Below are 12,549 nucleotides of genomic sequence, written 5' to 3'. Positions count from 1 at the left end.
ACCGTCAACTTCCTGGACATTATCATTGACTGGAAACTTAACTGCAACAGACTTGTAGCCACTGTGGCTGTAAGAGCAAGAGACTCGTAGCTCTGTGGTGAATAACTCACTTCATGACTCCCCAGAACCTGTCCACCATTGACAGTTCACAAGTCAGGAATGTAATGGAATAGTCTCCATTTGCCTGGATGAGTGCAGCTCCAATAACATTCAAGAAGCTCGTCACCATCCAGAACAAAGCAGTCCATTCCCACTTAATCAGCAGAATATCTACCAACATAAACATTCACTTGTCCTACCACTGATGTGGAGTGGTACCACGTACAAGATGCACTGTGACACTACCTTCCAAACCATGCAAACTCTACCATTTTGAAGGAGAAGAGTCACATGGGAACACTGTCAACCTCAAGTTTCCTTCCAATTCACACATCATCCTAATTTGGAAATATATTGTGTTTCTTCAATGTTGCAAGGCCAAAATATTGGAATTCCCTTTTTCACAGTACTGCGTGTGTACCTACACCCCATGGACTGCAACAGTTCAAGGAGTCAGCACAGTTGCCAGCTTGTCAAGAAAAATAAGGAATGGAAAATAAATGCCAGTCTTATCAAAACACCCATATCCCATGAACAAATAAAAATATGGTCATCCACTTCCTATTCCTGTGATGCTCATTTCAAATGCAGATTTGGCTTGTGTGTAGAATCAATCTGACCTTCAGAGACATCAGTTTTCCTTTATTATGGAGCAGATTTTTTGCCTTCTCTCTAGTATCAATGAAGCCATCTACCTATTCAGACACAGGACTACTACCATTCTTACAACAACACATCCTTCAGAAAAGAGCTGTGCTTCTTCTTCTACGTCTCCTATAAATAGACTTCTTTGGAGGGTGAAACATGCAAAATGCGACACAAGATAATTATCTGGGAGTCAATAGTGGAGTTGTACTGCAGAAACCCTACCAAAGGATCCAGGCATCTAAAATTGACCTTTTAGTTCTACTAGAAGTATTCATAGAACCCTACAGTGCAGAAAGAGACCCTTCGGCCCATCAAGTCTACACCGAACACAATCCCACCCAGGCCCTACCCCCATATCCCTACATATTATACCCACTGATCCCTCTAACCTCCGCTACCCTGGCCACTAAGGGGCAGTTTCTTAGCATGGCCAATCAACCTAACCTGCACATCTTTGGACTGTGGGAGGAAACCGGAGTACCTGGAAGAAACCCATGCAGACACGAAGAGAATGTGCAAACTCCACACAGACAGTGACCTGAGCCGAGAATCGAACCCAGAATCCTGGAGCTGTGAAGCAGCAGTGCTAACCACTGTGCTGCCGTGCCGCCCAATTTTGTAGCAGTGGTCTTGCAGGTATGGTGAGCATCAATCAAGGTCATAGTGAATATCCTTTATCAGGAAGCAATTATTGAGAGCTTCAATATTTGGTGACAGCCTGCAGCTCAAGAAACTCATACTACTGCTGAACTGAACAACTCTGTCCTGCTGCTGATGCAACCAATTCCAAAACTGATTAACTGCGCTCTCGCTGCCAAATAAATAGTAACCTAATGAAAAAAGGCTTCTACTGCAAATTGATTGAAATTCTCTGATTGGAGTAATCCTATAGCAAACAATTTCAAGGCTGTAGTAACTTTGTCAGGCACTGCTGCTCTTCTAATATTGGAGATTTGGATCCAAAAGCCAACATGTTATTCAGAAGTTATTTGCACAAGCTCCTTGCAAAGCTCCTAGCTTTTTCCCAGGTTGGACCACCAGCATCAATATATAGTTCACACTGGAGGAGGGTCATATTCTCCACCTGTAATATCAGATGAGTCAAGCTTGTGTTCCTTCTCAATTTCTTCCTACAAATAAATAAGAACTTTGGGGATTCGCACATAAATTTCAGTAATGATGAGACAGAGTTTAGGAATGAGATAGAGAAACTGGTGAACTGGTGCAATGACAATAATCTCTCCTTCAATGTCAACAAAATGAAGGAGATTGTCATCGACTTCAGGAAGCGTAGAGGAGAGCATGCCTCTGTCTACATCAACGGGGATGAAGTTGATGTAGGGTTGAGAGCTTCAAGTTTTTTCATGTCCAAATCACCAACAACCTGTCCTGGTTCTGTCTCCCACCACCCCCACCCCCCAAAATCCCCTCCCCAGTGCTGACACTATAGTTTAGAAAGCCCACCAATGCCTCTACTTTCTCAGCAGACTAAGGAAATTTGGCATGCCATCTATGCTCACCAACTTCTTCAGATGCACCATAGAAAGCATTCTTTCTGGTTGTATCACAGCTTGATATGGCTCCTGCTCGGCCCAATACCACAAGAAACTACAGAAGGTTGTGAATGTAGCCTCCCAACCATTGACTGTGTCGACACTTCCTGCTGCCTTATGCACCCTGGACGTTTTCTATTCCACCTTCTTCTGTCAGGAAGAAGATACAAAAGCCTGAGATCACATACCACCCAACTCAAGAACAGCTTCTTCCCTGCTGCCATAAGACTTTTGGATGGATCTACCTCTCATTAAGTTGATCTTTCTCCACACTTTAGCTATTACTGTAACATTACATTCTGCACTCTCTCATTTCCTCATACTGTTTCTATGAGCAGTATGCTTTATGTGTATAGCACATAAGAAACAACTTTTCACTGTGTACTAATGCTACAATAATAACTCAAATCAAAAATTTCCATAAGGCTCCTTTTACACTCTATAAGACCATGATCGGAGGTGTAATTCATTTGTAGAAGGCACATTTTGCATTTATGAGCTCCACGTTTTTCTCCTGTGTACTCACCCACACCTTATTACCTGTGGACTGCATCTTTCAACACATTCCTGGCCAGTCTCCACATCCTACCCCCTGCACATTTGCGGTCATGCAAATCTCTGCTCTCTGCAAAGATTGCATCTTGCATCAAGTCCCGTTCACCCATCACTGTTGTGTTCACTGACCTATATTGGTTCCTGATGCAGCAACTCCTCACTTTTATGATTCTGATCATTGTTTACAAGTTCTTCTGTGGTCCTGTCTCATCCCATCTCTCTCATTCCCCCAGCTCCAGAACCCAGAACTATAGGGGAAAGAGATGGGCATTGCACTAGGTGCATTGCTCTGGAACATAAAAGAACATAAGAAATAGGAGCAGGAGTAGGCCATCTAGCCCTTCGAGCCTGCCCCGCCATTCAATAAGATCATGGCTGATCTGTCGCTGCTCAGTTCCACTTTCCCACCCTCTCCCCATAACCCTTAATCCCCTCTCTTATCAAAAACTAACATTGACATGAAAGGCCATATGGGTCACCACCTGTGCTGATTCTAATTCTCATCTAATTCTGGAACATCTGACTCTAATTGCACCTTTGGTGGCTGCACTTTCAGCTGCATTGACTTTTAGGTTCTGACATTGCTTCCCTTTAATCTCTCCACCTCCGTGTCTCCCTTTGCTACTTTAAAATGTTCCTTAAAATCTAGCTATTTGACCAAATTTTTTGACCATTTACCCTAATATCAGTTTAGCTGGCTTTATAACATACCTATGCAGCACCACTGGACATTTTATTATTGTAAAAGAATTATATAAATACAAATTATAATTACTGCTTTTTGGATTATTTTTGCTCCAATAAAATGGGGAATGTTGGAAATGCTCTGACTGCTTCAGTGCACTGAGAAACAGAGGTCAGTGACGCTTTGTCAGAGCTAGTGTAGAACATGGATCTAAAACATCTCGCCGCAGATACTGAATATTTCTGGCATTTTCAGTTTATATTTCAGATTTGCTGTATCAGCAGTACTTTACTCTCTTATTAATGCTCCATGTTAGGCATTTTAAAGTTTCATTTTAAAGTGAGAAAATATTTACCACTCAATGCAAAGTATAATTTTTTTTAACAGAGCAGGATAGAAATAACACATTATTGCAGGTGAATTGGTCAGTCCCAATTTACTCCAAGGTTTTGCCATTTTTAAACTTGGAAGTGAAACCAGGAGTCATTCACCAATAAAATATTGAGTTTGAGATATTCTCATTTGTACGATTGTTGTTTGTGATGCTTGAGGTTCATGTATTTTGGATGTTGCTGTCCAGATATTTCATAGGGCTAGGCTCAAAGTGGAGCTGGTTGCATAACATGAATGCCGTGTCTGTCAAAGCCGCGGTTGGAATATCTGACTGAAATCTGAGCTTTTGATGGGCTTTATAAACAGAGGCATGGAACCTTGCATGCATGTCCCCCACACGATCACAGACTTAGGGTGTACACGTGTACAGAACTTAGCAAGCTAGCATGCAGGTATAGCATGCAATTAGATGCAAAGAGGCCTTTATTGCAAGTAGAGTTGAAACATGAAAAAAAAGTAGACCATGCCATCTTTCTCTCCATACCTCTTGATTCCTTAAACTACAAGGGCCACATCTAGCTCCCTATTGAACATATCTAACAAACTGGCCCCAACAGCTTTCTGTGGTAGAGAATTCCACAGGTTCACAACTCTGAGTGAAGAAATTCTTCCTCATCTCAGTCCTGAACAGGTTATCCTCCATTCTTAGACTGTGACGCCTGGTTCTGCATTTTTCTAACATCAGGAACATTCTTCCTGCATCTAGACTGTCCAGTCCCATCAGGATTTTATATGTTTCTATAAAATTCCCTCTCATTCTTTTGAATTCCAGTAAGTACAAGCCTAGCTGATTCAGTCTCTCTTCATATGTCAGCCTTTTCATTCCAGGAGTCAGTCTGGTGAACCTTCACTGGACTCCCTCAATTAAAAAGTATAAAAGTAGAAAGTTTATTTATTGGTCACAAGTAAGGCTTACATTAACACTGCAATGAAGTTACTGTGAAATTCCCCTAGTTGCCACACTCTGACACCTATTCGGGTCAATGCACCTAACCAGCACGTCTTTTAGACTGTGGGAGGAAACCGGAACACCCAGAGGAAAACCACACAGACATAGGGAGAACATGCAAACTCCACAGATGCATGCATGATTCCACACAGAGTGTGACCCAAGCTGGGAATTGAACTTGGGACCTTGACACTGTGAGGCACTAGTGCTAATTACTGTGCCACTATGCCGCCCATGAATGTCCTTCCTCAGACTAGGAGACCAGAACTGCACACAATACTCAAGGTGTGGCTTGACCAATGTTCTGTACAACTACAGCAAGACATCCTTACTCATATACTCAAATCCTTTTGCTATGAAGGCCAGCATGCCATTAGCTTTTCTTACCAGCTGCTGTACCTGCATGCCAACCTTCAGCGACTGTTCCACCATGACATGCAGGTCAAGTTGCACTTCCCCCTTTTTTAAACTGCCACCATTCAGATAATAATCTTCCTTCCTATTTTTCACACCAAAGTGGATAACCTCACATTTATCCACATTATATTGCATTTGCCAAGTATTTGTCCACTAAACCAACCTGTCCAAGTCACCCTGCAGCCTCTTAGCATTCTCCTCACAGTACATACTGCCACCCAGCTTAGTATCATCTGTAGATTTGGAGATATTGCACTCAATACCATTCAAATCATTAATGTATATTGTGAATAGCTGGGGCCCCAGAGCTGAACCTTGCAGTACCCCACTAGTCACTGCTACCACTCTGAAAAGGACCCATTTATTCCCACTGTCTGTTTCCTGTCTGCCAACCAGTTCTCTATCCACGTCAATATATTACTCCCAATACCGTGAGCTTTAATTTTGCTCACTAATCTCTTGTGTGGGACCTTGTCAAAAGCTTTTTGAAACACAATATCCACCAGTTCACCCTTGTCTACTCTACTGGTCACATCCTTAAAAAATTCCAGAAGATTTGTCAAGCACTATTTCCCTTTAGTGAATCCACGCTGTCTTGGACCAATCCTGTCACTGCTTTCCAAATGCTTAGTTATTACATCCTTGGTAATTGACTCCAGCATTTTCCCCACCACCAATGGTAGGCTAACCGGTCTATAATTCCCTGTTTTCTCTCCCTCCTTTTTTAAAAAGTGGAGTTACATTAGTGACCCTTCCATCCACTGGAACTCTTCCAGTGTCTATAGAATGCTGGAAAATGATCAGCAATGTGTCCCTATTTCTAGGGCCACTTCCTTAAGTACTGTGGGATGCAGAACATAGGGCCCTGGGGGACTTATCGGGTTTTAATCCCAGCAATTTCCCCAGTACAATTTCCTGACTAATAAGGGTTTCCTTCAATTCCTCATTCATGCTAGACTCTTTGTCCCCTAGTATTTCTGGAAGGTTATCTGTGTCCTTCTTAGTGAAGACCAATCCAAAGTATTTGTTCAGCTGGTCTGCCATCTGTTTGTTGCCCTATCTGATTGTAACTGTAAAGGGCCTACATTTGTCTTCACAGTCTTTTTCTCTTCACACATCTGTAGACGCTTTTGCAGTCAGTTTTTATGTTTTATGTAAGCCTACTCCCGTATTCTATTTTCCCCTTCAGAATGAAACCCTTTATTCTCCTCTGCTGGATTTGAAATTTCTCCCTGTTCTCAGGTTTACTGTTTTTTCTGGCCAATTTATATGCCTCCGCTTTGGCTTTAACACTGTCCCTGATTTCCCTTGTTAGCCATGATTGACCCATTCAAGGATATACAGTTGTTGAAGTTCATCCATGTATTCTTTAAATGTCTGCCATTGCCTATCCATTGTCAATCGCTTCAGTATCGTTTGCCAGCTTGTCCTGCCCAATGCACGTCTCATACCATCAAAGTTAGTTTTCCTCAAGTTTAGGACCCGAGTCTCAGACTTAACTATAGAAAGAATCCTTCCCCAAAGGATCTTGCACTGCGAGGTTGCTAATTAATTCTCTCTCATTACACAACACCCAGTCCAGGATGGTCTAACCTGTACTTGGTTCCACAACATATTGGTTGAGAAAACCATCCCTCATACATCCCAAGAAATCCTCTTCCAGTAGAGTTCAAGAATAAGGAAGTCCTACTGCAATTGTGTAGGACTTGGTGGGACCTATGTGGAGTAATGTGCACAGATTTGGTCTCCAGATCTCAGGAATGAAAGGCATGCTTTGAAGATGGTATAGCAAATGGTGACTAGATTGTTCACTGGGATGAGGAGCTTATCCTATTATGAAAAGTGATCTCATTGAAGTGTCTGAGCTCCGGAAGGAGGTTGACAGGGCAGGCACTGGAATCTAGCACATGGGCACACTTTTAGGATAGCAGATTGATCATTTAGGAGTGGAAATTTCTTTAAAGCATTGTAAATCTTTTAAATTGTCTGCCCAGATGACAGTGCAGAAGGAAGCCGTTCAGCCCATTGAGTCTGCGTCAACCACAATCCCACCCAGGCCCTATTCCCGTAACCTCTCATATTTACCCTGCTAATCCTCCCATCACCGGAGTTAGCTTAGCGTGGCCAATCAACTTAACCTGCACGTTTTTGGACTATGGAAGGAAATCAGAACATCCGGAGGAAACCCACTCAGACACCGGGAGAACATGTAAACTCCACATACACAATGACCCAAGGCCGGAATTGAACCCGGATCCCTGGCACTGTGAGGCAGCAGTGCTAGCTACTGTGAGGCAGCAGTGCTAGCTACTGTGCCACTCTGGATGCTCCATCATTGAGTATTTTCAAGACTGGAATAGGCAGTTTTTTTTTAGGGAATCAAAATATATGTGGAGTGGGCAGTAAAGCTTGGTTGCAGTAGATAGTCTGCCCTGGTCATATTGAATGGTGGAGCAGGCTTGCAGGGCCACATGGTTTGCTCCTGCTTCTATTTCTTATGTTCTTGTAGTCACAACCTTCTATCACATGGCTATTTGCAGTATCTCACTGTGTATGAATTCATTGCTACATACACCCACAAAATAACTGTGCCTCCATTAAAAATAATTCACTGAATACAAAGCACATTATGCTGTCCTCGGAGTATGTAAGGCACTATGTGGATTTTGGGCTGTTCTCGGGATATGTAAGGCATTATATGAATGTAAATGCATATTTCTAAGAATATGGTTAACATAGAGGAAACATTTAAACATTTGCTGCCAGTTGTGATTCAGAAGCTGGCATCCTTGCTAAGGATGGCACAATGGTTAGCACTACTGTCTACTCGGGTTCAATTCCAGCCTTGGGTGACTGACTGTGTGGTGACTGTCTGTTAGCTAGGCCAGTCAACCTGTGGGAGGAAATTGGAGCACCCAGAAGAAACCCACATCGGCATGGGGAGAACATGCAAACTCCACACAGTCGCCCAAGCCAGGAATCAAACCCAGTTTCTGGTGTGGTGAGGCAACAGTGCTAATCACTATACCGCCATGCTGCTGAGTTAGAAGGTTATAAGTTTAAGTCCCGTTCTAGAACTCAGCACAATGCTGCAGTGCAGTACCGAGGGTGCGCTACAAAGGTGCCACCTTTCAATTGAGATGCTGAACCAAGCCCTCTTAGGTGGACATAAAAGTTCCATGGAACTATTTTGAAGAAGAGTAGGGAGTTATCTGTAATGTCTTGGTCAATATTTATCCCTCAATCAACATCACAAAACCTAATTAGATGGTATACTGCTGTTTGTGGGAGTTTCTTGTCTGAAAATTGGCTTCTGTGTTTCCTGTTTTACAACAGTGACTGCACTTCAAAAGTAATTTGTTGACTGTAAAGTGCTTGGAGATATCCAGTGATCTTAAAGATATTAAATAAATGTGTCTTTCTTTTTTCCTTCTTTAAACAATCGTTGTTTAAAACATGTTTTTTGCCTACTAGTAGTTTTTATGTAAGAACATTTCTGTGTTTTGATCTGACTTGTGTGTTATCTCTCAGGTCTTCAGGACTCTTCAGTCTGATTGATAGTCTCTGGCCTCCGTTGGTTCCTCCAAAAATTCATGGCCAAAGCCAAGGCAGCCAAGAGGTAATACAATTATCTAGAAACCATGGATGCATATTCAATAGACACCGTATTTATCAAATAGAACTGAGGAAGTGTTTTGTGTTCGTTTGCTGATTTAATGAGGGAGGTTTATTTATTAGGGCAATTGAAGAATAGTTTTACCTGAGGGTCAAAATTTAAGATGGTGTGACACAGGTAATATATTCAGGTATGGATTTTCTTAAAGCAATAAAAGCAGATTTATGATCACAAGCCTAAAAATAAATGGAGGGGATTTTAAACATGTCCGTATTTTATTTCTGTCAACATTGGGGCTGACTATCAGATGCCAGGAGCAATGAAAGTGTCGTTCAATTCTAGTTCATTGCTGCCTTTTTTATTATGAGCTGCAGCAACTAAGAATTTAGATCCTATAGCAGAATTTAAATGGGAAGGCCATGAAGCGAGAAAAGGAGTTTAGAGGGCACTAGAATCAAAAAGTATGTACATGGAAGTGTCTCATGAAAGAATTTTTTTTTAAATTCTTTATCCTCGTTGTACTAAGAATTAAGCTGACAACCAATTTAAGACTGTCAGTTGGGCTCACAGTGTGGTGAATTTGCATGTACTGGAAGCTACATTTATGAATACATAGGACCATGTTCTTTGCAGACACAAAGAACTTGTACACACACTGTGCCTTTTTGCGCCAAATAAAATAAGTGGCAACAATTCACTGATTAATTCGTCAAGGCAATGCCTTCACCAATCAGGGTCAAGCTGCCTGTTTTAAATTTCATCATCAACTGGTACATTCTCCATGGCAATGTCTCTACCAATCAGAGTCCATTTTCCAACCAATCAGCACTCTTTTCATACAGTATAAATTCTCATCTTCCCTTTACATTGGTATTCTTGCAAAGCATCCTGATGAATGTAAGACAAAAGGCCTATATGTCTCTCTTTTCAGCAATTCTGAAACTCCATACTACCAAATGATTTTATGTAAATTATGTTAAATGTAATTTTGCTATCCAAGTAGTATCACTGCAATCAAATGGTGTTTTGTTCTTAACTGCTTCCTAATAAATGTTATGGTTCTGAATGTATTTCATGATTACAATGTCCTTTTCAAATATGTTTGGTTACATGGCATCTAATGCCAGCTTATGATAATGTGAGACTATCTCTTGTATGTGTTCTCCCGCTGCTTAGTTTTAGATTGAAACCTTAGCCCAGAGTTACGTTGTTGTTTTTGAACTGATGTGAATTCAAAAGCATTTTGTACCAATAGCAGAGTGGCACTTTGGATTATGGAATGTTTGTTGTGTTTTCTGGTTTCTTCAACTGATAATCCTTCTATGATTTTCACTAGCCTGGATTAGAATACTTGTTTGGAGCCCATTTTCTGATGGGGCCAAGTACAAGATTGACCTGAGCACATCTATATTTTAGTTGCTGTGAAGGCAAATAGTAATTTTAAAATTAAACTGGCCATCAAAAGCATTACCCTCATAGTCATCATAATTTAAGTCAAAATCATGGAACTGCCTCCTAATAGCTCTGTAGATGTGCCTAAACCATGTGGACTGCAACAGTTCAAGAAAATGGCTCACCACCACCTTTCGAAGGACAGTTGGTGATGGGCTACAAATACTGGTGTCTTCAGCTAGACGCACATTCCATAAACTTTTTTTTAAACTTCACTTTCCTTGTTAAACCTTTAATTGTCTGACATATCCCTTTGATAGCTGATTAACCACCTTGAACAATTCAACTGATCAATGAAAGTTAAGAAATATTATTTGCATAAAATTCATTATGATCTTTAAAACATAATTGTTTGATGGTTCCAATTATGCTTGCAACCCTGTATTCATTACCCATTCTTATTACCCTCAGGAAGTGATGATGTCTCATTGTCAATGATGTTTAAATAGATTATTAAAAGGAAAATTCTATAAAAGTAAATCAAACTGTGCCGTCATTTACAACCTAGATTAAAAGTAATTCTCCTAATATAAGGTGATTTTTTTTTCTAGCACAAAGATTTGTCCACTGAAGTGCTTCTGCCCGCTCCAAGTTTTTGCTATGTACTTACCCCTCTTCCAGGGGAAGGGGGAATAGATGTGCTTCAGAATGAAAATGTCTCTGACCTCTATCAACCTTCAGCACTGAATGATTTAAAGCATATTTTTCAGGTAATTAGATGCTCTGGAAATTTGTCAAATTATTTCAAGTTTCTGTGTAAGACTCGGAGGTCATATGGCACAGTGGGTAGCGTTCCTGTCTTTGAACCAGACATGTTTAAGTTCACCCCAGAACTTGATGCGTTTATAACGTGGTCAACCAGATTGAGTCGATCGACCTGCAAATCCACAGTAACTTCATTGCAGTGGTAATTTAAGTCTTAATTGTGACTATTGAATAAACTTTAACTTTAAAACATGCCAGTGACTGGCGATAAGAGTGGGATTAACTCCTGGTCAGCCACACTTAATGTGAAATGGCACTCTTCAAGCTATTAGTCCCTGGCAACAGGCTAATGACTTTTTCCAGGGATTGCTAGCTTTGCAAGCAGACGAAAGTCTGCCTTAGTGCACCAATAGATGTGGGAAGAGAATAGGAAAGGGACATTAGACTAGAAATTCCTATTTCTGGTTAACAGTTTAACATGTTGTTCGTCCATCGTCATCGATGAGGATCTCGACACCATTAGTCATTTTGAGGCTGGTTGTGGTGTTCAAAGATGACTGATCAGGCCAATTCGGGCACAGAATGTCCTGGCACATATTGGACAGACTTATGTAGACACTGTAGTTGTTGCACTGGTGGCTCTGGACTTGTGCAGCTCGCGCTTAAGTTGTGCTTCAGCAATACACCTTGCTTCGTGAGCTTGACAGCCTTTGTGGATGAGGCAGCACCAGGTAGGGCAGTTTTGTGCTAGCGTTTCCCAGGTGGTCGTGTCAATGTCAAGCAATTTCAGGGAGGCCTTGAGTGTGAAACGTTTCTTCTGCCCTCCATACAAGTGTCTTCCAGCAGAGAGTTCCCCAAAAAGGAGCTGCTTGGATATGCGCTCGTCTGACATACGGATGACATGACCTGCCCACCGGATCTGCGCTCTCATCAGCAGTGTGTGGACTGATGGTAGACTCGCTCTAGAGAGAACTTCAGTGGCTGGTACTTTGTCTTGCCAATGGATGCGTAATATTCTGCGAAGACAAGTTTAACATAATCACCAGATCAAACATTTTCTTATGTATCTTTATGTAATTGTGGATCTTAATATAAATGTCTTATAATCTTAAAATTGATAAATCCATTCTTAAGTCATGAAAACCAACCTCTGCTGAAAATTTGCATTCAAGCTTGACAAATTCCAGATTATGACTGAGTTATAAGGCACCAAATTTAGCAAGAATATGATAAGCAACCTAAGGGATTAGTTTGCAGCAAGTAACTCCAAATTGTTGTGCTTCAGCCAAGAATGACTTTCTAAATATCACAGAGGTGACTTATATCACCTGTGTCCTTTCAATGAAGTTGTGCTGCTTGCTTATAGGAAGAATGCGAACTTTCTGCAATCCTTACATGAGCACACCCAAGTTTCTCTCAACATCATTGCTTGCAGGTTTCACATTTTTAGAAACAAAACTACTTCATGACCAAAGTG

At 41.2% G+C, this 12,549-nt stretch overlaps 1 protein-coding gene across 5 annotated transcripts in view; it reads left to right on the top strand.

The window, feature by feature from the left end:
* spidr (scaffold protein involved in DNA repair) overlaps positions 1 to 12,549 on the top strand; it is a 304,782-nt gene that overhangs the window by 263,379 nt on the left and 28,854 nt on the right. For all 5 annotated transcript variants that reach the window (XM_080194248.1, XM_080194245.1, XM_080194244.1 and 2 more), the window contains 2 exons: positions 8,831 to 8,918; positions 10,919 to 11,077. In XM_080194248.1, coding sequence (XP_080050374.1) covers positions 8,831 to 8,918; positions 10,919 to 11,077 — 247 coding nt within the window. The remainder of the gene's footprint in view (positions 1 to 8,830; positions 8,919 to 10,918; positions 11,078 to 12,549) is intronic.

This window comes from Carcharhinus amblyrhynchos, chromosome 8, assembly GCF_965287045.1.
Source record: "Carcharhinus amblyrhynchos chromosome 8, sCarAmb.v2.hapA, whole genome shotgun sequence".
Lineage (NCBI taxonomy): Eukaryota > Metazoa > Chordata > Chondrichthyes > Carcharhiniformes > Carcharhinidae > Carcharhinus > Carcharhinus amblyrhynchos.
Note: the sequence above shows the minus strand (reverse complement) of the source record. Positions and strands in the feature narration are given on the sequence as shown.